This window comes from Prionailurus viverrinus, chromosome B4 (genome assembly GCF_022837055.1).
Source record: "Prionailurus viverrinus isolate Anna chromosome B4, UM_Priviv_1.0, whole genome shotgun sequence".
In the NCBI taxonomy this organism is placed as follows: domain Eukaryota; kingdom Metazoa; phylum Chordata; class Mammalia; order Carnivora; family Felidae; genus Prionailurus; species Prionailurus viverrinus.
In genome coordinates this window covers 16,681,073-16,708,059 of record NC_062567.1, presented here as the reverse complement: position 1 = coordinate 16,708,059, position 26,987 = coordinate 16,681,073, and the positions used below count along the sequence as shown (strand labels likewise).

The 26,987-nt window shown below is 46.5% G+C and overlaps 1 protein-coding gene across 1 annotated transcript in view; it reads left to right on the top strand.

Annotated features, from left to right (window-relative positions):
* The first annotated feature begins 8,880 nt into the window (after positions 1–8,880).
* Positions 8,881–26,987, top strand: part of NEBL (nebulette) — a 366,680-nt gene continuing 348,573 nt past the window's right edge. The window contains exons 1-2 of the mRNA XM_047867238.1: positions 8,881–9,106; positions 10,350–10,444. Coding sequence (XP_047723194.1) covers positions 9,038–9,106; positions 10,350–10,444 — 164 coding nt within the window. The 5' untranslated portion in view covers positions 8,881–9,037. The remainder of the gene's footprint in view (positions 9,107–10,349; positions 10,445–26,987) is intronic.

Genomic DNA, 26,987 nt, shown 5'->3' with positions numbered 1-26,987 from the left:
ATTATGGATCTGATTTTTTTTTTTTTTTTTGTGGCTTCACAAAGAGTCCGTCTTTTTTTGGAGCTAAGTTCAACTTTTCCCCGGTTTTTGTATGAAAGGATCATTCCTATGAGTCTGTTTTTTTTTTTTTTTTGAACATTTTTATTCATTTTTGAGAGACAGAACACTAGTGGGGTTAGGGCAGAGAGAGAGAGAGAAACGGAGACACAGAATCTGAAGCAGGCTGCAGGCTTTGAGCTGTCAGCACAGAACCCAACGTGGGACTGGAACTCGTGGACTGCGAGATCATGACCTGAGCCAAAGTCGGATGCCTAGCCGACTGAGCCACCCAGGCACCCCACTATGAGTCTGTTTTCACTGAATGTACTGGCGTAGCTCTCTAAAACATTATCTTTGTTTCGGATAAGTTTTAGAGTTAATATCTTTCTCCCCCCTAAAATAGCTTTGGTTGTCACGTATATTCCAGCCTCTCCCTTGCCCACCCTTCTGTTAGGTCCACGCAGATTTTTAATCAACCCAATCTAACCCTAGTTGTTTTTTTTTTTTTAAACACCTAAAACAACCCTATTTTGACGGCTTCTAAACCATATAATTTCACATTACTTTCTAAAATGATTAAATTTTTATTTGCTTTTGTGTGTATTAAGAAGAAGATGATCCTTTAATTTGTCACCGAACATAATTGCAATTCTTGCCAGGCAGGGTGGAAATCTACTTTCTTTCGAAGTTCAGAATTGATGCGAATTAATGAGTCAGAGCTTTGGTGTGAAAAGCGTAAGAACTTACTACCAGGGATAGAAAAAAATGTATCTTTATTTCTGTTGCTACTGTCATCGGGCAAGTACATTTTCCTCGTGCTAGTTCTTGGTTGACTGTAAGCCAAGTTGAGGGAGTAGATTAGTTAGCTCGGCTGCCATGATGCCGTGCCATGGACTGGGCGAGTTCAACGGTGGAAATTTGTTTCTCACAGTTCTGGAGGTGGGGAGTCTGACATCAGGGTGCCTGCATGGTTGGGTTCCGGTGAGGGCTGTCTTCCTGGGTTGTACATGGCTGCCCTCTTGCTGTGTGCTCATGTATGGGAGGGGGGCTGGAGAGAGACAGAGAGAGAGAGAGAGAAAGTAGTTGGAGGAGGCCATTGAGAGGACGTGACTGCTTATGGACCCATGAGCTGGACCCCGGCGACAAGAGAGCTCCTTACGTCCTGCCCTGTTCTCTGTTTGTATGTTTCCCACACCTTTCTTGTACTAGGGCAGGTCAACTGCAAGATGTGGTCTTGACACAGGAGGGTGTCATTCTGGACTGTGTACGTGGCTGAACCCCGCTGAGGCCTCTCTATACACCTGGCAGGAGGGTGTAAAGACCTACTCATCTTGCAGCTGCAAGGTAAGTCTCGTGTGTCATGTCCATTGTTATGGCCAATCTGGAGGGTCTGCCTTTCTCTTTGATCTCTCCTGACCTTCCACGTACGAGGACCAGTTCCAGACTTCATCCTGGAAGCGCCCAAGGCTGTGCGTCAACACAAGCTCCGTGGTGTCTCTTCTTCTCGGGGCACTAATTCCATCAGGAGGGTGACCTCATCTAAACCCAATTTTCCTCCAAAGACCGTTTCGGAATACTATCCCTCGGGGGTTAGAACTTCAACATGTGAGTTTTGCACTGATGTAACTCAGTTCATAGCAGGTGTTAAAAGCAAATTACACTTTTAGCAAACTGTAGACTTTTTTTCCTCATGTATGTTAAGCAAAGTATTAGTATTATTATTTTTAGTTTTTTAAAAAGTGTATTTATTTTGGGAGGGAGGGAGAGTGTGTGTGTGTGTGTGTGTGTGTGTGTATGTGTGTGTGTGTGGGGGGTGGGCAGAGAGAGAGAAAGAGAGAATCCCAAGCAGGCTCCACACTGTCAGTGCCAAACCCCATGCGGGGCTGGAACCCACGAACCGTGAGATCATGACCTGAGCTGAAGCCGAGGGTTAGATGCTTAACCGTCTGGGCCACCCAGGCGCCCCTTATTATTATTTTTAAAGTCTGTCAGGCAGGGCCTTTGCTAAGGCTGTCGGGCACCAGTGCAGGAACCGATCTAACGGGAGCCAGCAGGCGTGGGCTGCTACCTTCCACTTTCCTCAACCCTCCCTCTTGCGGGGCCGTGCCACTGTGCTCTCTGGCTGCCAGTCTGGGATCGCCAAGGCATCAGGCGTCCCGTGAGCCCTGCCGTGGTGCCACACCGCCACTGTTGTCCTTGCCACCACAGCCTGCTTCCGCCTCAGCTCGCCACTGATGCCCTGAAGTATTTTTTGATACTTTGCGAGTCTTATATAATGCAGGTTTTATTTTTGTAGCTTGATATTTATCAAGTTTGGCAGATGATTCATTCAGAAAGCAGTCTTGAGGCACATGGAAAGGGTAATAATAACTATCATCTTCCTTGTCACCTCCTCACTGATTCGTGTTCAAATACGTCCAGGAGGTCAGTTTTATGTACTTATTTTTCCAGTTGTTCAACGGTTAAGCAAATATTTTACCAAGTTCTTACTGGATGCTAGACAGTGTGTATAATGTTTTATATGAGTTAATTTTTGTTTGTTAAAGTAATGTAGTGTGGGGTCCCAGGATTTCCTATCTGCAGTGTCTCTGAGTCTTGTTTGGGAAGGCGAAGTCCTACCTCCTTCCATGTCTTGTCTGATGATAAGACTTCGTAGAGGGTTGTTACAGAACAATCCAAGGAAGACCTGGTAAGTTGCTAAGCTAAGGCAGCACCGGTGTCATACCGGTGGGTATGGAGACAGATTCATGAGTTCTTTTGGAGATAAAATCAACAGGGTTGAGTAACTGGACAGGGATGGTTCAGAAAAGAGGAAAGAATTTGGGTTGATTTCTGGGGTTCCGGCTGTGGAGATGTGGACGTTACTCATCACGTAGTTCTATAGAGGAGGAGAGGAAGATTCAGGGAGATTTGGAGAGAAATATGGTGATTCTGAACCACCTATACTTTTTGTATTTACATGTGAAAAATTAGCTGGAGAAGGGAGGCAATCATCTGAGGGTCGCAGGTAAAATAAGTCCTTTTATTAGGCGTGACCGTGAAGACATATTGGACTTTCGACCACTTTGCTTTGGGATGTCTCGCTTGGCGGCCACAATGATGAAGAATCATAGCCATCTTGATTTCCAAGTGCTTCTTTTCAAGGTCCTGGAACTCACTGAGATCCTAAAGACCAAACAGAATTTGCACATAGACGGTGTATTCGTTTCCTATTGCTGCTGGGACAACACTTATGGTTGCGTTTTTAACAACACAAAGTTAATATCTTACAGTTCTGTAGCTCAAAAGTCCTAAAATCAAGATGTTGCCAAGACTGTGTTCCCTCTGGAGGTTCTAGGAGAGAATCTGTTTCCTTGCATTCTCCAGCTTCTAGAGACTGCCTGCATTCTTTGCCTTGTGGCCCCTCATTCATCATCCAGGCCAGCAGGGCAGCGTCTTCAGATCTGCCTGGCCTCTGCTTCCATTGTCCCGTCTTCTTTTCTGACTCTACCCTCTTGCCTCCCTCTTACGAAGGACCCTCGTGATTACATTGGCCCCCTGGGATAATCTAGGATAATCTCTATCTCAAGATCCTTAACCACATCTGCAAAGCCTCTTTTGCCATGTAAGGGGACATATTCGTAGGTTCTGCATATGAGCATGAGGACACCTTTGAGGGCCATGGTTTGCCTACCGCAGGAGCCTACCTTCCCCATCATCCTAGGGTGCTCAGTCCCACAAGGACCAAAACAAAGATGATCCTGCTTCTCCTGCCTTTCTTTCCCCTCTTTGCAATTTCTAAAAGGTTTGGGGTCAAACTTAATTATGAGTTGATGTATCTGCAAAAATTTTTGGTAAGTTGGGGGCTTTGGGGGGGCTTGTTTGATAAGATGTGTCATCCATTAAGAAATGTTTCATTATTGTTTGAAGTTTGTTGTGGTGCCATGTTGGGAGGGGGCATCCAAGTGACGTAAATACACTTTCAGCATGTGTATAAGAGCGGAGTAATCTCTAAAACGGGGGTGGGGGGCGTGGGGAGGGGGGAGGGGAAGGCTAATCAACCTAAACCCTCCATGTTAGCGGGTCTTGCATTCTTGGGAGGGGGTTGCCGGCTAGTTCCTACTCCTGGTAGAAAGTGTAGCGACCCCTTCCTCTGGTAGCATTTCCTGACTTCCTAGCTGAATTAGAAGTTCCTCCTCTGTTCTTCCATGATGTCTGGGCAGAGCTTTAGTTTAGAGCATTTATCACGTTGCATTATAATTCATTGCTTGCTTATCTGTCCCACTAGATGTTATCATAAGTAGAGATTATGCCTTATTCCCCATTGCATCCTCTTGTGCCTAATACCTGGCTACCAATAACTGTATACTGAATGGATGAATGAAAGGAATCATTTCTAGAATAGCTTCTGAATCTTGAATTTCCCTTAATGTTTTTATTTTATATTTCTCATTGACTTGCAGGAATACTATAATGGTAAATGAGATAATTTCTCTAAAATGTGGTAAGATCTTTGGAGAAATGCTTCATTGGGCTAAGGTTCATACACGGCTCGCAAATGAAACTGTGAGCTAAAGTTTTTTTTTTTTTTTACCTACGAACGTTGTTGGCTGGAAAGACTTGCCTCCATGGGGAATTTGAGCCAACTGGCAAAAATGTATACAATTTTGCGTAATGTCTGACAAACGGAAGGCACATAATAAAGCTTTGTGTGATGAGAGGATGAATAGTTAATTAATAATAAGGGCTATGGTTTATTGGCCATTACGCTTTTAACAGCGTGCCTTTTAGAAAAGTAAACAAACCAAAACAAAGCAAAACAAAACACATACTGAGTCTTGTATGTAAACCCATTATTTCCTCGTTGCTGAAGTAGAAAGCATTTCTCTTCAATTCTCATCATTGGTGTATTAGTCAGCACTTAACTGCAGTAACAGTGAACTCCCCAAATTTCAATGGCTGACAGCAACAATTATTTTTTATTCCCATTGTGTGAGGGTTGTGGGCTTGCTACAGCTCTGCTGGGCGTGGCTGGGTTTACAGAACTCATTTGGGCTCTACTAGCTAGACGGGTTTTTGGATTCTTGGACAAAGTCAGTGAAGCAGCCACTCCCTGGGATATACTCGTCTCCTGGCTGGGCACCAGAGCTCAAGGGATGGGGGAAGAGAGGTAAACTATGCAAGTACCTTAAAGCTTCTGCTCCCTTGGCCAAAGGAAGTCGCGTGGTCAAGTGCAGAGTCACCGCTGTAGAGAAATACACTATGCCTACAGGAAATGTTGCCAGGATGGAAGGGAACAAAAAGTTGTGAACTAGTAATACACTCTATCACATTCTGTGCCCGAGGTAATGTTTGTTAAAGCCACTCTTTGCCCTTTTGTGATTGCAACGGCTGGGTTAAAGCTTTTAATGTGAGGTTCAGTTTATTTACTTTAAATAACAAATGTGATTATACACTCTCCCGTAGGTTCTATATAAATAGGCCCCAGAGGTAAAAGTCAATCGATTTGGGAAATTTAGCTAAAGAAAAAAAATTTAATTTTATAAGCATATAAATGTTTTCACGAGGGTCATGATGGTTAGTCATTCTTTCTATCTATGGATGTCCAAGCCAGCAGAAAAGGATTTAATTAAAGTAGAGATGGGGGGGCATAGTTACCACAAGGAATGATTTCTTGACCAGTCAAGTGAGAAAGTCATGAAAGGGGCAAAGGTCTCCCTAGTGGATAATTAAATTATTCATCTGCTTGAAGGAGGAAGGCTGGGCCAGATGACAGGTTTCTGCCAAATCTCTTGTTTATAGTGCTTTGAATTTTGAAATAAAGAAGTCCTTTTAAGACAGATGGTATTAAAATTCTTCTTACATCAGTAAAATGACACTAAGCAACTTAAAAGCTGGCTTAATGCAGAAAATGAAAATAGTAAGAGAAACAAATGGGAAAAGTACAACTCTAAGCATTCATTGTTTACTCTTGAGAGAACAAAACATCATAGTTAAGTCCAATTTTAATGCATTCATTTGTTTTATTCATATTTTCTTTCAGAAAACATTGAATTAGTACCTACTATGTGTCAGGCATTGTGATAGGTGCTGGTTGGCTAAGAAATTGCGTAATTCATAGTTAAAAGGTCTGATAAATCAGCTCCAAATGTGACAATCACCGTCAATCTTCCTCAGAATTTTTTGCATACCATTTAAAAGAGAGAATAGGATTTTAATTTTTTATAAATATATTTTATATAAGTATATATTATTTGTATTTTATTTTTATGATTTTATGTAATGATTTGCTATATGTATATCTTGTGAAAAGGTTCCCTCTACTGAATTAACACATACATCATCTCTCATATTTACATTGTTCATTTTTTAATATTTATTTATTTTTGAGAGAGAGAGAGAGAGAGAGAGCACGAGAGGGCGCAAGTGGGGGAGGGGCAGAGAGAGAGGGAGACAGAATCCAAAGCAGGCTCCAGGCTCTGAGCTGTCAGCACAGAGCCCTAAGCAGGGATCGAACTCATGAACCACGAGATCATGACCTGAGCTGAAGTCAGATGCTTAACCAACTGAGCCATGCTGGCGCCACTCATATTTACATTGCTTTTAATGAGAACAGTTCCAGTTCTACTCTCTTAGCAAATTTCAATTATACAATACAGTGTTGTCAACTGTAGGCACCATGTTATATATCTTAGATCCTCAGAGTTTATTCACCTTATAGCTGAAAGTTTGTACTCTTTTACCAACCTATTGTCTCCACCACCAAGCCCCTGGCAACCACATTTTTTACTGTTTCTATGAGTTATAGTTTTTTCCTTCCTTCCTTCCTTCCTTTCCCTCTCCTCTCCTCTCCTCTCCTCTCCTCTCCTCTCCTCTCCTCTCCCCTCTCCTCCCCTCCCCTCCCCTCCCCATTCCACATATAAGTGATACCATGCAGTATTTATCTTTCTCTGGCTTATTTCACTTAGCATAAAATCCTCCAGGTTTATCCATGGTCTCAGGCATTTCTAATGAGCTCTGAGGTGTTTTAAAATGACAACTGATCCTCTCTGACAGCAAATTATTGTCTTCTTTGCCTTTGAGGGGGATTTGTGAGCAGGGCAAGGAGTGGTTCAAAGGCTCTTGCATCGGTGAATCTCTTTTCAGAAATTATCTCCTCTGAAAAGTCAAACAGCACAGCATCATTACGAATGATATTTCAACAACGCAGGCTGCCTAAGAGGCTCACAGATCAATACTTTTTTTTTTTCCATGAAGAGGCTGCAGCTATGATTATTGAAAAAAGGGCAGAAATATTTGTCACAGTAGTTGCTATGTGGCATTACTGAGCCTTAATCTGTGTGCTAGCAACGGAATGTGTTTGCTTATTTGTTCTACCCAACCTATGATAATCTTAGCTGACACTTATGTGGAGTTTACCACGAGGCAGGCAGATGGAAGCGGTTCAGAACTGCTGACTCACTTAATCCTCACAGTGGGAGAGTAGGAGCTGTTTTTGCAGCGCTAGGTTATCCCCATTTCGTAGGTTAGAAAACTGAGGCGTAGAGACGCTAAGCAGTAGCACAAAGTCATACGACTAGTAAATGGCGGGGTTGGGCTTTGAACTCAGGCAGTGACGCTCCGTGTTGCTGCCTTTTCCAAAGCGAGTCCAATAACCTGACATCTGCTGAAAACTAGCCACGGATTCCTCTCCCGTTTGCTTTCATCCGACCCTCACCTCAGCCTTCAGCTCGATCTTCTGGACCTTCTGGTTAGGACCATGAGCTGGCAATTGCTTCCCTTAAGGCAGGAGAAGAACTTTTCCTGGATTCGGTGGTGTTTGATCGTAAAAACATACAGCGTACGCGCACATGCACGCACAGCAGAATGGATGATGACCGCTGATTAATCCAGAAGGGCGTGACAGGCCTAAAATGACCGCTGGTTTCCCAAGAACACATTAAAAAAAAAAAAAAAAAGTGCGAGGTTGGGAGCCAGCGAGAGAAGTCTCTTCCCCAGCTGAGGTCCAAGAACCTCACACGCGCGCGCGCGCGCGCGCGGGGGGCCGCTTTTCTCCGAAGACTCCCCTGCGAGCGGGCGCGACACAGCCCTCGGCGCCGGGGGGACGGGAGTCCCCGGGGTCCCCCGGGGGTCTCGCGTCTGCCGGGCCCGAGCGCTTGTCTGCGCGCGGCCGGGACGGCCTCCGCCCGGGGAGTCGGCTCCGCGTGGGGCGTTGGTGCGCCGCTGCCCGCGGCGCCGGGGCTGGCGGAGGAGCGCGGGCTCGAGCCCGCGCGTCCTCTGGGCACCAGGAACCCCGGCCTGCGAGCGCGGTGACCCGGCGGGGGCAGAAGCCAGAAGACCAGGCGCAGGGAGTGCGCGGGTTTGAGCCCCCCCCCCCCCCACTCCCCCTTCGCGCTTCCCTCCTCCGCCGCCGCCCACCTGGCCGCCCCCGGCTGCGGCTGCGGCACCGGGCTCGCTCCCAGGCCTCGCAGTCGCAGCCCGCGGCTGTCTGCGGAGCTTTCCGGGTGTCGCCCTCCCCCTTCCCCCCCCGCCGCGCCCTCCCTCCCCGGTGCCCGACGTGCTCGTTCCCTGCCACTTGGGTCCGGGCGCGCCGGTGGGTTTGGCCTGCGCGGCGGCGGCGGCGGCGGCGGCGGCGGCGAGGCGGGGGAGCGAGTGAGCGCGAGGGGCGGGAGCCAGTGTCTGTGTGAGTCACCGGTACCTGGAGTGCGAGCGACGCAGAGCGAGCGGCGCGGAGCCCGAGCCGGAGCCGAGCCCGGGCCAGCGAGCGCGGCCGCCCCCCCACCCGCCCCAACCCCGGCGCCAGGCCCCGCCGCGCACCCACCCGCGCCCCGCCGCCCTTCCCGCGCGCCGCGCGGCCGGCTCGCCAGGGGTCCGGCGCCGACTCCCGACCCCGGCGCCCGGCCGCCCGCAGCCCTCCCGCCTGCCCGGAGGCGGTGCGGGGCTCGCCGGGGGATGTCACAGCGGCTCCTCGGAGCCCCCAGCCGCTGCCGCACAGCCGCCGCCCCTGGGAACCGCGACGATGAACCCCCAGTGCGCCCGCTGCGGAAAAGTCGTGTATCCCACGGAGAAAGTCAACTGCCTGGATAAGGTGAGCGAGGGGGCGCCGGGCCAGCCCGGACCTGCCGGGGGCCCGGCTGCACCTGCTCCGAGAAGTTTTGGCACCTGGGATGCAAGGAGAGGAGTGGGGCTCTGTGCGCGCGTGTGTGTGTGTTTTGGCACCGGGTGAGGGCACGCAAAGGAAAAACGCCCGCAGGAGTATCCAGAGAGCACGCTTGGCGATGGTGATGTTGGAACCGGGGAGGGTTTTCGTCGGGGTGCGGGCGGCGAGGGTGCGGGGCTGCTGCGGAGAGCGCGCGGCGGAGCGCGGCCCGGGGGCCGAAGAGCCCAGGCTCGACCCCTTCGCACTGCCACTCCTGCCCCTCACCGCCCCGCACCCCACCTCACCCCCGCCCCAGCGCCTCCCGTGACGGCGGTGAGGCAAATAATAATTAATATGTCGTGGGGCGGCCGCTGCGGCATTGCTAAGAATAATCCCCGGCTCGGCGCGGCGAGCAGGATCCACGGGGGGTTAATCCACCCGGCTGGGGAATTCCAGAGGAAGTGGCTTTAGGCCCGGCCCCTGCAGCCCTGCTCCCTGTCCTTCCCGGGCGTGGATGGAGTTGAACAGCCTGGGGAAGCGAGCCCGGCGCTATCCTGAGTGACTGATCGTTGAAACCAGCCGGAGGCGGTCCCTGACAAATTTGCGTGTGCTGGTACAAATGCCTCTCGAGAGCACCCCGTCATCTCGCCAGCCCTCCCGGTCTGGGTCCACCTTTCCTGCAATTTAGTAGAAGCTGGACAGGGATGGGGGGTGGGGGGGCCGAGGGTACTTGCCTAGTCCCCCTCCTGGCTCCTTCGGGTTGGTTGCCTGGTTTCCGGTGGACACATATTTATTGAGATCCAACAAACTCTGCGTTTAGGCGCTTTGGACTGGATTCGTTTTCCTTCTGAAGCCACTACCCAGGTTCCACGTCTCCATTATTAACCAGTTTAGGATTCCATTCTGGCTGCTCCTAGGAGTGCAGTGTGGATGGAGCCCTGGCAGTTCTTGCCTCTGAATCTGTACGTTGCGGTGGGGATTCATTTAAAACTCAGTTTGCGTAGCTGTCTGCCTTATTTACATAACCGAGAGGAGGTAACCACATCTACTGTTACCTACAATCATTTTGTTGCGGTATTTTCAAGTGAGGGTGGGGACTGTGATGCACTAAAAAATATCTCCTTTCTGTACCCGTCCCGGGAAGCGCTGGCATTGCACGAAACTTTTAAATATTTATTTATTTATTTTTCAGTATTGGCATAAAGGATGTTTCCATTGTGAGGTCTGTAAGATGGCTCTCAACATGAACAACTACAAAGGCTATGAAAAGAAGCCCTATTGTAATGCGTAAGTATTGTCAACAAGGTGTGCCAGGTGTGGTACAGCACCAGAACACAAAAGTGAGGGCATCTGCCTGTTCCGAGAGACTGACTCACTGTGTCACGCAGGTGTGGCAGGGGCCAGTTCCTGGTTTATGCCACACACGCTGGGGCCACGGACTTTGCGGAAGGTCGTTGCACTCGTATCTTTCTTAACCTGCAGGGTAATTTGTGTGGGTCCTCCAGCGGGGTTGATTTTTGAGGCTCACAGGGTTGCAGAGCGGGGGACATTTGTTAGAAGCTGAAGAACTTACACACAGCGAAAGTGTGGGCTCTGAAGTGCATGTCAGATTTCCATTTCAGTCACGTGATGTTGCCATATTGCAATTTTATATCTGAACCTAGTTGCTAGGGAAAGGAGTCTCGCTTAATCTTAGCTGAGACCGCTCCAGAGATCCTAGAGCTGAAACAGAGAACCAAGGAATTGAGACATGGTGTTTCTGGCTGCTTAGGAGTAGGTCTGTTGGGGGAGATTAGGGAAGGCAACCTTTCTTTGACAGGTTTTTCCGTAGGCATGCTTTTAGCCTATACTGGTGGCAGTTACCTAGCGTTTACGCAGTGCTTCCTGTGTGCCAGGCCGTGTGGTAAGCACTTTATGCCTCCTGACTCATTTAATCTTTACAGATTCTGTGACTTGGGGGTGGTGGTGGAGGGCACTGTTATCATCTCCATTTGACAGATGAAGAAATTGAGGCATTGAGAGGATAATTCTCAGGAAAGGGCTCCGATCACTACTAGAATCTGGAAATTGGCCATTGGTTCCAAATGGCGACCTTGCTGCCCTGGGTCATGTGTCTCCCCACGCCTTGAGTATTCTCCCATCCAAGAGTGTTTTTAGCACTCTTCAGAGCTCTTGGCCCTGAATTGTTGAGCCTTCTTCTTCCCCATTCCCCTGTGGGGGCCGATGGAGCCTACAGGTGGCATAGGACCCTTAGCCTTTTGGCTGGAATATGGCTGGAGATTCATTCTCTCTAGAGTTTCGGAAATGGGTTCAGCCAGGTCTTCTGGAGATGCAGGGCCCATGGTTAACTGACAGTTCACTCGTGGGACTGTGTTTTCATAGTAAATTTTTGGTAAACAAATGTAGTGTGCTTATACCTCTCCGGTGAAGAACTTTTTTTTTTTTTTATTACTCTCTTATTGCTTACTGATTGGTCCCAGCTTATTGCTTATTGACTGACTAGAAACTTTTCAAGAAATCAGAACATGGGAGCACTGAACAGAATTCAGGACTTTTTTGGATAAGTGAAGTTCACAGACATTGCCCAAACTCATTGATGTCTTCGGCCCTCCTATGCCATGTATCTTATGGCGATAACACGGAACAAAAAATGGGACTTCAGTGTCATAGTCTCCTGCTTTTCTTAAAGAGAGGTACGTGTGACTGGTTAAACATCAAAGGCAGCCGGCAGTACCTAGATGGGAAAGGGTCTCCTACAACCCATAAACGAGATAATTGTTCTTTAGTTTAAAGGAAAGTGAACCATTTTCCCATAACTACTCCAGCCCCTGGCCTGATTCGATTAGGCTTTATGGGCCACATCAAGATTCTTTCTAGCTCCACATCCTGGAGTTCAGCCTGGTGATAACCATGCCTTCGGGTGGCCCTGATAGGCCTGGAGGAATTGGAGGAGAGAAGGAAAGACAGGAGAGAAAGAAATTGAGGAGAGAACAATTACATTTAATACGATGCGATATGGTATAACATGTATACGTATGTAATTATGTATGTGTTTACATATAGACACATACAGGTAGATAATTGAATTAGGGGGAAGAGAAATGATTAAAATAAAAGGACAGAAAAAAAAAAGGTACAGCTGAGAGAGTCTTGGTTGCATGGGACCACTTGAAAACTCAGTGCTTACTGCTTAGTTTCGGTTCAGTCTAATTAAAAAAGAATATCAGAGGGGTGCCTGGGTGGCTCAGTCGGTTGAGTGTCCGACTTCGGCTCAGGTCATGATCTCATAGTTTGTGGGTTCGAGCCCCACATCAGGCTCTGTCCTGACGGCTTGCTCGGAGCCTGGAGCCTGCTTCGGATTCTGTGTCTCCTCTCTCTGTCCCTCCCCCGCTCACGCTTTGTCTCACTGTTTCTCAAAAATAAATCAATGTAAAAAAATTAAAAAAAAAAAAAAAGAATATCAGATTCTGCGGCAAGTCAAGGGTGGCTGGTTTGCAGTCTGACTTAATAGTGAACTAGTGCCCAGAACTGTTGAGATTTGGGCCCCAAAACAAAGAGCCTCGATCTGTAGATAGGAGACATCCTACTCTGTTGTCTCATAGGACGGAGTCTTATTTTAAATGCTTTAGGTATGTCTAAATCAAATGCTTACAGATTTTCTCTTTAAACTTTCTTATATAATTCAAGTGCTTTGGTATTAGGTTTAAGTGGAACTTGGGGGGGTAGCATCTCATATTTCTTGTCGAATATTAAACCTGGTGGTCCACTTTGTTGAGCAGAGAGACAGGGGAAGACAAGAAATCTAGCTTTAGCGGGTGAATGATTCCAATTGATGGTGTCAATTTGTTTAATTTAGCTTTAAGTTCATGTCACAGCTTGATCTGCTGTGGCCAGAAATGGAACCTGTCTGCTGTGAAGGTTCCAGGCCGGAAGGCCCCTGTTCTCAATTCTTATTTTTCCAAGGGCACAGGTTGCCTTGTAAACTCGCTGGGCAGCATGGATTACCCTCTGGGGATTCTGATGTCTCTGCTCTAATTCAGGTGGTGTGTCAATGGTCTTGGCCAGAAGGGTTGCCATAATTTCTCTGGGTCAATGGTGGAAAATTGATTCTCTGAAGCATACGGTTACTGGAAAATGACACATTCTGTATCCATGTAGAGCAATATTTTATCTGTACTTAGTTTGGTTCAGGAGTTGACATGCATACATGTTGAAATGAAAATGACTATTTGTCCCCCGACAACTTGTCATTGGAAAAATTTCCATATACACAAAGTGGTTGAAAGAATAATACAATGGACATCTGTATACCTTCCACCGAAATTCCAGTGTTATTAACATTTGGTCACATTTGCCCCTTATTTCTATTTAGTTATGTGTGCAAATATATTATTGTCAGACTGTTTGTCAGTTTCATGCATCAAGGAAGGTAATTTCATACATTGATATTTCTTCCCTGAAAACTACATCATCCATGTGCTAAGAATGAGGATATTTTTTTTCTAACTTTTAAAATGTTTATTTGTTTTTGAGAGAGAGAGAGAGAGAGAGAGAGACAGACCATGAGTGGGAGAGGAAGAGGGATAGAGACAAAGAGAGAGGGAGACACAGAATCCGAAGCAGGTTTCAGGCTCTGGAGCTGTTAGCACAGAGCCTGTTGCAGGGCTTGAGCCCACAAATCACAAGATCATGACCTGAGCCGAAGTCGGATGCTTAACAGACTGAGCCACCCAGACACCCCAGAATAAGGATATTTTCTTAAACAATCATAGAACCATTGTCACACCAAAGAAAATTAACCAAAATTTCGTAATATCTAAGATCCTGTCTGCGTTTATATTTCCCTCGTCCTAAGAATGTCTTTTGTAGGGGCGCCTGGGTGGCTCAGTTGGTTGGGCATCCGACTTCGGCTCAGGTCATGATCTCACGGTCTGTGGGTTCAAGCCCTGCGTCGGGCTCTGTGCTGACAGCTCAGAGCCTGGAGCCTGTTTCGGATTCGGTGTCTCCCTCTCACTCTGGTTCTCCCCCACTCAGGCTCTGTCTCTCTCTCAGGAATAAATAAACATCAAAAAAAAAAAAAATTAAAAAAAAAAAAGAATGTCTTTTGTATCTGCTTTTTTCTTTTTAAACCAGAATCCAATCAAGGTTCATACTTTACATTTAGTTGTGAAAATGACAACTTTTTTGATTACTGGAGATTTAATATTCTTTAATTTCTTTTCTAGTGATTTATAAAATCTGTCGGAGTTTTCACAAAGAGGACTTATGTAGCATTTCTTGTGAAAAAAACATACCTAATTACCAAGAATAGTTAAAATAAATATTAAGAATATGCTTGAAACTTGGAAAGGATAAACAGACATTTAAGATTATTTTTAGAAAACATAAAGGCTTTTTATTTTAATTGATACCTGGGGGCATTTTTTTTTTTTTTAGTGGAATGAAGTAGTGAGAATTTTCTTCCCTTTAAATATGTTGCTTGTTTATAGTCTCATGTGTTCAGAGAAGAAACAAGTTTTCTGTTTGATTTCATGCAAAGGAGAACATGTATAAGGTATAATTTACATAATATTTAAATTTTGATCTTTTGATAGAATGATCAAAGTATATTACCCACTCGATGTAAGATTGGACTTAATACACATTTAGCTCCTAATGCAGTAGTCACACTATTAAAATATTTAAAAACAAACTCGTCTACTTAAATACATGCCATGTTTTCATAGCCTTTATGTTTCATAAGCAGGCCATGGATTCTTTGGCACATTCAGAATTTTTTTCATCATGAAACTTGCAAAGAAAAGAGGACGAGGTGATATTTTTATTGCTAAGAGATCTTGAGAAAACAACACTAAGATGATTAGACAAAAAACATACCTCATTTTTGTATGTGCATTTATATGCCAAGTTAAACTACCCAACAAGCCACACAAAGAATATAAACCCCAAGGCCATTTGACAAATAAATTATTTAACTTATGGTAAAAGTCAAAATTGCACTTATTATGTGTTTGTAAAAATAATACCTCATTTCTTCAAATTTTCTGAGAAATATTACCGCTTAGAAATATAGCAATGGCAGTGACAGGCCAGTTGATGTATTGGCACTAAAAGTTTAGTTATTTTAGGTCAGGGGAGGGCTCAGTTAATGATGCAATAGTTTAGCAGGACCTTGTCAATAATTTCCCCACGTCATCACTTCTGTGGGAATTTTTGAGGGGCTGAAAATTTGTCCTGATCTGCCCACATTTGATATACCTTGTGTCTGTGTCAAATGTATCTTTAAAAAAATTTTTTTTGTGTTTATTTATTTCTGAGAGAGAGAGACAGAGACAGAGTGCAAGCAAGGGAGGGGCAGAAAGAGAGGGAGACACAGAATCCGAAGCAGGCTTCAGGCTCCGAGCTGTCGGCACGGAGCCCGACGCGGGGCTCGAACCCACGAACCCGGAGATCATGACCGGAGCCGAAGTCAGATGCTTAACTAGGCGCCCCCAAATGGATCTTTAAATATGGGGCCGAAAGAACACAAATATCTGTGTTCGACATGTTTCACTGTCTTTCCAAATAAGAATCTCTGTTCAGCAAATAGTTTCACTTAGCATAATTTTGGGAGATGTTAAAAATAAACCAGTAGGAGCGGGGCGTCGTGTTTACTTTCGCTCTGCCTGTGCTAGCGGTCGTCTTGTGAATATTTATTGACTGTCGACAGCCTGGGAGATGCTGAGGTAGGTGACGCTCCTTGTGAGCCCCCCGGAGAGGTCAGTGCCACTCGGCCAGCCTGTCTTGAGGGTGACTATCTAGGCCAACGCTCCGCTGACTCTCACTTACCATTTCTCTTCTGGTCAGCCCTTGTTGATGCCTTTACCAAGGGGTGCTCCGAGGACACGGAAGGAAATTAAATTTAAACCTGAGAGCTTTCCACCATGTAGTTCCCTTATCTCTGTTTAGACCTCTCAACCCCGGTTCTGTAACCCTCCAAGGGCTTGAGTTATCTCAAGGGGACTTACGAAATTCTTGCTATTAAGTTGGCTTTAATTACTTAAGAACTTTTCACGAAAGGCACTGTGGTGTAATTGGAGTTTTGAAGCAAGACAGAACTGGATTTGAACCCTGGCTCCCGCCTGTTCTGCCAAGCCAATTTTTTGATCTCTAAGCATCAGTTTCTTCTTCTGTAACATGGGAATGGTACCTCTCACCCTACTGGGGCTGTGCGGGACTAAGGAGACAGTGCAGTATTTCTGGCATGCAGTGGAACTTCTGTAGACAGGACTGCTTCTATTTCCGTAGTGGAAATAAGTTGTTTGAGGGATGAAGGAGGAAAAAGAGGGTAGGGGGAGAAGAGGAAGTATATCAAAGAAATAATAGTTATGCCTGTTAAAAGGCTTATATCAATATTTTTCACACTGTGGGCTGTCATCCGTTAGAGGGTTGTATCCAGAACTTGAGAGAGAGAGAGAGAGAAAGAAAGAGAGGGAGAGAATATCAGAGTGCATCTGAGTAGTGACATAAATATTGTTTTGGCAGACATTTAAAAAATTTGTTTTGAAGTTTCTCATTTATTTTTTTTTATTTAAAAAAAAATTTTTTTTTTTTTTTTAACATTTATTTATTTTTGGGACAGAGAGAGACAGAGCATGAACGGGGTTGGGGCAGAGAGAGAGAGAGACACAGAATCGGAAACAGGCTCCAGGCTCCGAGCCATCAGCCCAGAGCCTGATGCGGGGCTCGAACTCACGGACCGCGAGATCGTGACCTGGCTGAAGTCGGACGCTTAACCGACTGCGCCACCCAGGCGCCCCTGAAGTTTCTCATTTTTGAGAAAGAGAGAGGGAGAGAGAGGGAGACACAGAATCAGAAGCAGGCTCCAGGCTCCGAGCCATCAGCACAGAGCCCGACGCGGGGCTCGAACTCACGGACCGCGAGATCATGACCTGAGCCGAAGTGGGACGCTCAACCGACTGAGCCACCCGGGCGCCCCTCATTTCTTTTTTTTTTTTTTTTTTTTTCTAGTTGTGTGTATACAGAGTGCACTGGATCATGATGTAAAAAATATTCTTACTGGAAATGGTGGTCAAGAAAGTTTGAGAATTACTAGTTCAGTGCCATATTCTCAGCGCCCCGCGCGTCAGAGAGCCCTGAAAGCTGCTGGTCCGTGCAGCCCTGTACGCACTGAGTTCATGGATTCAGACAGCCGTGGCTTTCACGCCCTTGGTGCCAACCCCATCCTGTCCTGTCCCCTGTCACCCTTCAGGAATCGCTCAGCCGGCAGAGTCGTCACCATCCTCTGAAGGAGCCGTGTGCTTATCTGTGTGTGCACCCTCCTCTAGCTTGGGGTGGCTCTGAGGACATCTGTCTTGCTCACTCTGCACCCCCAGAGCCTGGCACGTAGCCCTCCATAAAGATTAGCTGTCTCCGTGAGTGTGGAGGCCGTGCTGTTATCAGCGTAGCCCTGCCTTACCCCCCAGATCGGGATGTGGCCCAGCCTGCTTTCTTTCTCGGGCAGGCGGGCAGAGGTGGGGCGGGGTGAGAAGCTGGCTCGAGAGCACGTTTTGGGGAGCCTGAATGGCGGTGTGGTGGCCAGGTTGCACAGAGTCTGAATACCGAGGGCTGAAGTCTCCCCGCTAAGGCTGGCCATTGCCACGCCGTAAGGAACACGGTAGGGTTTCCCCTCGCTGCTTACGCGCTCGGTTTCCAAGCATGCCATCCTAAAAGATCCCCTAGTGACGTTCCTTTATTTTCTTCTGGATTTAATTATAGTCTGTGAAATAAGATAATAATTTCTACATAACAGGAACTCTGTAGAAATTAAATGGGGGAAATATTTGTAAGCCTCAGCACATCAAACGACACCTAACAGGTGCACAAATGTTAGTCCCTTCCCTTATTGATTTTATTTTATTAAAAAATATATATTTTTAACATTTATTAATTTTTGAGAGACAGAGAGACAGAGCACGAGTAGTGGAGGGGCAGAGAGAGAGGGAGACACAGAATCTGAAGCAGGCTCCAGGCTCCGAGCTGTCAGCATAGCGCCCGATGTGGGGCTTGAACCCATGAACTGCGAGATCATGACCTGAGCTGTATGTGGCCGCTTAACCGACTGGGCCGCCCAGGCGCCCCAGTCCCCTGTCTTATTTATCATAAATTGAAAGTTGTCTCATGTTTCCCCCTTAAAGGGAGGAGAAAATGTCACATTGTTAAAAGTAACAGTGTCTATCTATGGGCGTTGTGGTCTGTGGGCGTTCTAGTTAGCATCAATTATAATATGCCTTGCCTGACTTCAGTTACATACTGCATAGAAAAAGATTCAACCTCTGGCTCCTTGACATAGACCTGATGCAGGAGGATGACAGGTGTTTGGTTTTTGCTTTTGTGTTTGTATTTTTGTGAAAATGGGAGGATCGAAAGTGAAGGGTGGAGACATTTTATTTGAACCGAACAAAACGGTTCCGGGCATATGCAGACTGATCTGTTTCTCAGCTACCTTATTGAACTGTGGGGGGTATCTCATGAATGTTAGTATCTTTTGAAATCGTTGGAGAAGACCAAGTTTACACATCAGGTACTGAGTTCTGCCACACTTAAAAGTGTTTGCGCAAGGCGCCTTCCTTGTGTGGGCTCTTTATGATGACGTATTTGTTATGGAATGATGTCAGATAAGAAAAGATTTGGAGATGAAGCACAGATCTCCTAAATCACAGTGAAATGCAAGGTTAATGCAAGATATAGATGTGTGCGCTTAAAGGGGTATTGATTATGTGTCAGGGGCTTGTGTAAGGGTGCATTTCGGTATGTCTTCGTTAAACGTTTTCAGAGGAGTGCTTTACAAAGGCATTGTGGTTCCTGGGGATGTCGGGAGTGAGAGAGAACAGACATACTGCCCCCAAGACCCCCTCCTTCTCCAGAGCCTCAGGCCCCTCCAAGCTCCGTCTCTAGAGGAATAGAAAGTTGAATTTCTTTTCCTTTCTGTTTCTGTTCTCCTACAGTTAGTGTACCTAGGAAGCCTTAGGCTCTTTAGCAGTGTGAGAGAAGTGGGATCTAGAATAATATTTATGAGCTGAGTACCCAGAACATTTCTCAGGCTTAGTAAAAGCATTGTTATTGATTCTGAAGTTCTGCTAGTGAATAAAACATTCTGCAGCCTTTCTCGTGGAACCTAGACGTGGGGCAGAGACATAAGCAGAAAACAGGAAGTTGCCAGAAGCACCAGGTTTGAACAGCAAGGATTATTTATTCCGATGCTGGAAACCCATTATTAATTTTATCTGTAGTTGGCTGTGCATTTTTCTTTGTGGAGTCTTTGAGGGAGTCGCGTTGCGTTCAACTACTGTTTCCTTTTCCACACTCTCTGTTGACTCCTTCCCATCGAATCCTAGGCGCAGCCAGGAGAAAACTAGTTCGATGTGTGTATTTTTGAATAGCATCAGATCGATAGGTGGACTGGTGGTCTCTTATACTTCGGCGTCAGCTCAGCAGTCTAAAAAGCCACTTAGACAAAAATCCTTGATTAGATCCCCTGATGCTCATTACCCATCAAAGGCAGGTATAAGTCAACCACAGAGAGCCTGGGAGAAATGGGATGGCCGGGTACCGCAGGGGGCCAGAGATCTGGGGTGTGGAGTCAGATGACTGCCCACCAGTATCGAATTCGGTCTTTAAGTGTGACTTTGTTAGCCGTTAATGGATCAAGAGCATGAACTCCACGAAAGCAGGCAACGTGCGGGAGCATCAGAAGGCAGTGTAGTCAGTGTATGCATCAGTACAGAGGGATGCCGGATGGACAGATGGATTTTTCGTGATCTAGATGTCTGTGCCATCCTCTCCTGGCTACTCTTCCCCGATCCACCTGTGCCCCAGAGCTTTAAGCATCTCTGTTGTCTCCCACGCCCCCCTCCCCATCATCCCATCCCTGTGTTCATCCCCTCTGTCCTTGCCTTTGCTCAGGCTCTCTTACCATATTTGGCCATTGATCTGACCGTTGTCCCCTAACTGGTCTCCCTGTTCCAGTCTTTCTCTTTTTTGAAGGCTTTTCCTGCCACCACACTTGTCTTTTGAAACCATGGCTCTGGGCATATTACTCCCTTGCACAAACACGTCTGAATGTTCCCCATTGCCTGCAGAAAAAATAAAGTAGGTTTCTGACCGGCACCTGGGGGCTTTTTACCATCTACCTGCCTCTGCTCACATCGGTCTCCCCTCCTCCTCTCCAGTCATACTGGGCGGCTCGCCCAATGCCTTCATCAAGTTTCTTCAGCTAAGTCTCAGTATCCTCATCTGTAAAATGGGTATGATATTAGACAAGGCTTAAGGATTCATTGGAATATCAAAATAATAAGGTGAGCCCAGTTTCAGGCACACAGTAAGGAGTTAATAAAAAAATTTTTCTTCGTTAATAAACTTGCCCCATGATTTGACCCTTTACTCACACTGTTCTTATGCCTTCCTGCTCTCCCCTCTGTTAATGTTACTGTCACCTGCGGCACCTGGGTGGCTCGGTTGGTTAAGCATCTAACTTCGGCTCAGGTCATGATCTCGTAGCTGGTGAGTTCAAGCCCCGCTGCTGTCCGTGCAGAGCCTGCTGTGGATTCTCTGTTCCCCTCTCTCTCTGCCCCTCCTCCCCCTCTCTCAAACATAAATAAATGTTAAAAAAATAAAGTTACTTTCATCTTTAGGATGCACAGCTGTGACAGTTTTTGTGAAGCCATCCTGAACCTTTCACTTGCTGGGCTTTCTTTGTGTGCTCATTTTGGTTTCACGCCTCAATTCTGGCACTTACCCAAAGGCCTGCCCTGTACTGTGGCTGTGTTGTGCTTGTCTGCCTATTGGAGGCAGTGTCCTGCTGAGGGTGGACCATGGCCGTTCGCATCCTGGGTTGGAGGTGGTTTGGGGGCTGGGGAGGTAAGGTCAACTGCAAGAGCGTGACTTCTTAAAGGTATTATTTCGGGCATGTTTTTAAGGAATCGAGAATGGGTGTTGCCATGCTGCAGTGCAATTCTGACATCAGTCACCCTGAATTAGTGTCGAGTCCGTAAGTTAAGGGTGCGGTCCCCAATGAGACAGATGGCAGCTGCAAGTTCAGAAGTCCCCAGGCCACCCACACTTCTGAAAACAAATACGAGGGTCCCCGTAATGAGCTAATTAGCTAAAATGACTGAGAGAACTCAGAAAGGTGCTGTACTTAAGATTATGGTTTTATGATTGTAAAAGATACTAATCAGGACCAGCCAAATGAGCGCACACATAGGGCGAGGGTGGGGAGGGTCCTGGGTGGGGTTTTCTTGCCCTTGCCCTGTGGAATCAGGACGTGTCTCCCTGTGGGTGCGGTGATGTGTTAACCGATTGAGAATCTCCACTGAGCTCGGTGTGCAGAGTTTTTACTGAGGTTTAATTCCACATGTGTGATGACTTGTTGACCACGTGTGATTATTCAGCCTCTTGTCCCCCTCCCCTCCCTGGAGGAGGTCCACGGATATTGCCCGACTCAAAGGCCCAACCCTCTAATCACGTGGTTTCTGGAGTGGCCAGTCCCATCCGAAGCCATCTTGTTAGCATAACTCAGGTATGGATCAAGACTGATGAATAACAAAGATATTTCCAATTACTTGGGAAATTACAACTATTTAGAGTACGTCCCAGGAAGCGGGGACAAATGCAGGTCAGATTTTTTATGATACAACAGGCGTGCTTCTCACTGTCCTTATCAGATATGCTGTTTGAACTGTTGATACGGTGTTGTTCTTTCACTTCATGAACCTTCCGGTCTCATTATGACAAGAATGATGATCTAGAACCCACCATATCTACTTAATCAACCAACAGATGTTGGGTAAGATTTGTAAACTGTCGGGGCGCCTGGGTGGCTCAGTCAATTAAGCGTTCAACGTCAGCTCAGGTTGTGATTTCATGGTTCGTGGGTTTGAGTCCCGCATTGGGAGTGCTGACAGCTTAGAGCCTGGAGCCTGCTTGGGATTCTGTGTCTCCCTCTCTCTCTGCCCTTACCCCACTGGCGTTCTGTCTCTCTTTCTCAAAAACAAACAAACATTAAAGAAAATATTTGTAGGGTCGCTTGGGTGGCTCAGCCGGTTAAACGTCCGACTTCGGCTCAGGTCATGATCTCATGATTTGTGAGGTCAAGCCCCGCATTGGGCTCTGTGCTGACAGCTCAGAGCCTGGAGCCTGCTTCTGATTCTGTGTTTCCCTCTCTCTCTGCCCTTCCCCCACTTGTGTGTGCTCTCTCTCTCTGTCTCTTTCTCTCTCAAAAATAAACATTACAAACAACAACAAAAAAGATTTGTAAACTGTTTGCTGAATGCACCCAGGAGGTGGGCGAGAGGACCTATTTGTGGAAGGAATCTTGATAGAATTCTCTAGATATGTTCTTCATAAAAAAGCAAGTCTTTCCTACTAGCTAACTGGCATTTTTGAGAGCAGGAATTGTCCCAATTGCCTTAGTATACTCCAGCATCTACTGTGTGCTCAGTAAATGTCCCCTCGATAGAGCACATCGCCCAGCTGGCTCTGTCGGGACTGGTTGAGTCCCTCTGGCTGTCTGAGCAATTCAGCTCAACAGTAGGCCTCTCTGGCTGACAGAGCTGACTTGACAGCAGAGGATAGATTTCTTTCCATGAAGATCTTTGTGGCGATCCCAGCTGGACCCGGCTGTGCTTAGACTGTTAACACACATGGATGGTAGCTACCGCTGGAGAGTTTAGGCAAAATATTGAAATTTATTGCTAGATTATTGGTCACTAATAATGCAACTGAACAAAAGAAGACAGGAATAACCTCTACGTAGGTACTTTGTAACAATCACTTTGTTATAACTATGTTTTTGAAAGTGTTAGAAATGAACTCTGGGGCTCCCGGGTGGCTCAGTCGGTTAAGCAGGCATATGACCCTTGATTTCAGCTCATGGTCTGTGACTTCGAGCTCTGCATCGGGCTCTGACAGCTGGAGCCTGCTTGGGATTCTCTCTCGCTCCCTCTCTCTCTCTGCCTCTCCCCCATGTGCTCTCTTTCTCTCGCTTTCTCAGAAATAAATATTAAAAAAAAGAGACGTGAACCCTGTGTTTAGATATTAGGCAATGTGCATATTTATTTGCATATCTATATATTTTTCCTGGAAACAACAATGATTTATTTGCGGAAACAAGACGTGATCAGGGATTAACGCATTAATCCCTGATAAATGATGAGCCTTTACATTCTCTTATGGAAGAATTTAATTTTCTTTGGTGAATTTTTTTCAATGCTCTGTCTCTTCTCTTGGATTTCCAGAACTTCAAAGGCAACTTATCAAGATCTGTGTTCTTCCCCCGTCCCTGTCCCCCATGCCAGCTCTCTCTCTCTCTCTCTCTCTCTCTCTCTCTGTTTAAAGTATTTTCTGTTGCCACTGACGTAGTTCTCTGATTTTCTTAACATTAAGTGCAATTCTATTTAAAAATTTCTAGATGCTTAAGGCACATAATAATTAAGGGTTATTCCTGTCAGGAATAGAAACACCATATTAGAACAGTTCTTCCTCAGAGGCTGCTAAAGAAGGAAAATCCTGTTTAGAGGGTTTGCCTCTGTGGGTTTTTTTTTTTTTTTTTTTTTAAATGGCAGTTATGTAATGTCAGGCTTAATTGGCCAGGAGTCAGGAGGCTGGTTTATTTGTGTGTCTCTTGGGTCGTATGTACCTGAGGGGTGAGTGGTCAGTGAATACACCTGTAAATTGTACCTGGGGGCTATTTCCCAAGAAGCGTCCTGCATAACGACGGTGTCACAGATGTTGAAAGACAAGCATATTGGTTTTTCTTTATACGCTGATGGGTATATAACAGACTCTGAATGCACATGCGTGGATTGACTGTAAAAGTACATTTATTCCGAATGGGAGCAGCCCTTCATTTGACAGGAAGCCTCCTTCCTGGCATCCTTCTCTGGTGGGTTAGCAGAGATTGCTACTCGGGATTGAAAAATTAATTCCCCAGCAGGAGAAAACAGGTGGGAACATAAAAGAAACACTTGAATGGAGGAAGCATCAAGCAGTTCTCCAAAGGGACAGAGCAGAGGAGTGTTGATGACCTCATCCATCTGTACCAACGCAGAGACCCTCAAGGAGGTTCATGAGCTCTGGCAGGGTCACCAGTGTGTGTGTGTGGGGGGGGGGGGTGGGGCAGGGACAAGCTGATAATGAAATTCTGACAGCGGGGAGGCTGGCTGTGCTAAAAAAGAAACATGTCTAAAAGGTGGATCCACGTATAGAAAGAAAGACACTCGAAGGTGGAAGAATGACGGAGAACATGGGATGTGGGCACCGCTACAGGCAGGTGGGAAGAGATAACCACCCAAGCTCTCTCCGCACGTTTCCACTTCAGCGCAGAGGCAAGATGCAGCGGGGAAGGGAGGTTTAATGAGCCGCTGGAGGCGGGAGAGAGTATCAGTGGATCTTTTGCTGTGCCTTTTGGGTACAGTTTCACTGTTTTCAAGTTGCTACGGACTTCACGTGGGACATAAGGAAGGACTGGCTGGTGATGTCGCGGTCGCCAGGACCTTGGAACAAGCGGTCTCTGGTGCCTCGGGGTGAAGGGAGGGGTGGCTGGTCACGCCACATGGCAGACTTCAGGAGAGCCCGGGGACTGTGTGCGAGCGGTCCTTGGCTGGCACTTGGCCTTCATGTAGTTTACAGAGGAGAGGAAAGAAGGAATAGAGAGAAGGCTGACTCGGCGAGATAGAAGACTTGGAAAAATAAAGCTCTGATTGAAGGTGGGTTATTCCCACGAGTGAGAAAAGGGAATGCCTCCTGAAACAAAAACCAAACCCCAAACCGAAAAGCCACATAGGGCATCCCCTGCGGGCTTTCTGAGCTCTGACGAGTACAACACACTATGTGAAAGATGGTAAAAAATGAGAATTCAAGAACGTACCGACAGTAAGAATAGGGCCAAGCAAGCCGATGGCCGGCGTGAGCAAAGGCTCCTAAGAAGTTCTAAAGACAAGCAAGTCTCAAATGCACGTCTATCCCGAGACAAGAGATGAACCGTGGCTGGGGGGAGACGTGGCGATGATAAAAGAAGACAGAGAAGCAAGGAGGATTATTGGGTTGCTAGTTAGTTGTCATCTTCTCAACCAAGAAGAATCCATTTCCAGCTAGAAAATGTTCGCAGGTGTCATCAAGGAGTTAAAGTGAATGTGCGTCATTCATCGCGGAACTGGAAAACGTTCGGGTCTCCAGGTCCAGACGGATGGCACCTCGGGGACCTGAGGATCCCGTCCACCTGAAGCCCGTGATCCATGGCCTTGAACAACAAACGAGAGGGGACGTGGGGATGGGGGTGGGGGTTAAGGAAACAGACTCCGGAGCTCCGCTGGGTTACTTCGCCTCACTGTGCCTCAGTTTCCTGTCTGTGGACAGGTGATGCTTCCTCAGTCCACCTGCGGAAGGAGGCAGCTGTGCTCTGTCTGAAGACAGCAATGGTTCTTCCTGCCTCTTCCGGGGACTGGAAGGACCGAGTGAGGCAATCCGTGCAAACAGCTGACTCAGAGTTGATAGCGTGTAAGTATGAGTTAAACTCGTTATTGCCTGGTCTTTTTGAGAAATTATCTGCAAAAGAGGGCTCCGTGAAAGTTCTGGAGAAGGCAAAATAGGCCTGGTTTTAGAAAGCGGAAGAAGAGACAGAGTGTAGACAGTACAGCCTAATAAATCTGACATTAATTCCTGGCGAAACTCTCCTGTGGGTAAGCACAGGGATGGTCTGAGGGACTCAAAGGAAAGAGCCCTTGTAGCTTCTGTATTAGTTTGCTAGGCCTGATGTGCAAAGCCACCAGTCTGGGTGGCTTACCTAACAGAAACAGGTGTACTGTCTGCCAGTTCTGGGGGCTAGAAGTCTGAAATTAAGGTGTCCACGGATTGTTTTTTTCTGGGGGCTCTCAGGCCTCCCTCCTTGGCTTGTAGACGGCCGCCTCCTCCCCGAGTCTTTTCACATCATTATCCCTCTGTGTGTCTCTCTATGTCCAAATTTCCCCTTTTTATGGGGACAGCGGTCATATTGGATGAGGGCCCACCCTCATGACCTCATTCTAACCCGATTCCCTCTGGAAAGACTCTGCCTCAACATAAAGTCACATTCTGAGGCACTGGGAGTTAAGCCTTCATCGAATCTTTTTTTTAGGGAGTGGGAACCCAGTTCGGCCAACCCGTAACAGGCTCACCAACAAAAGTCAAGCAAAGCAAGATCGGCCTCATTTTTCTGACGGTACAGAAGAAGGGAGATATATGCAGGGTGAAGTTTGAATTTTTAAAAAGGCATTCAATGCTGGTAATCTTCATAAAGGAATTTCTAGTGGGTGTATTCTCTTTCCCTCTCGTCTGCAGGCACTTGGTTTAATCTGCATTTGAATTACGCTCTGTTTCTTCATTTGATGAGTATGCTCTCAAGACCTCACTATTGTTTTCAAGGTTTAATCATAATCGCGTCTTCCATCCAGGACCTTTACTTTGTGACATTATATGCATTGTAAGCTTCGGAAACAATTATGGAATTGTTCTCTGATGGATTGTCCCTGCTCATAAGAATGGTGTTAAAATATTTATTGGGAAATGAATTTCAGTTTCAAATGGAAAAGGCCAGAAGAAATATGGTTTAAAACTTCATAGAAAATGACACAGTTCTTATCACTTTACTTTTAAGAAGGGGAAAAAAAAAATCTCATGACTGTGACCTAGGCTGTAGTACAGCTACAAGACTCTGGTGTGGAGATTTATAATTGCAATATTCCCGCGATTTAGGATTTATATTTCAATTTCAGAATTGAATTATTAATGTTACCATGAAACTTACTCAGATGGC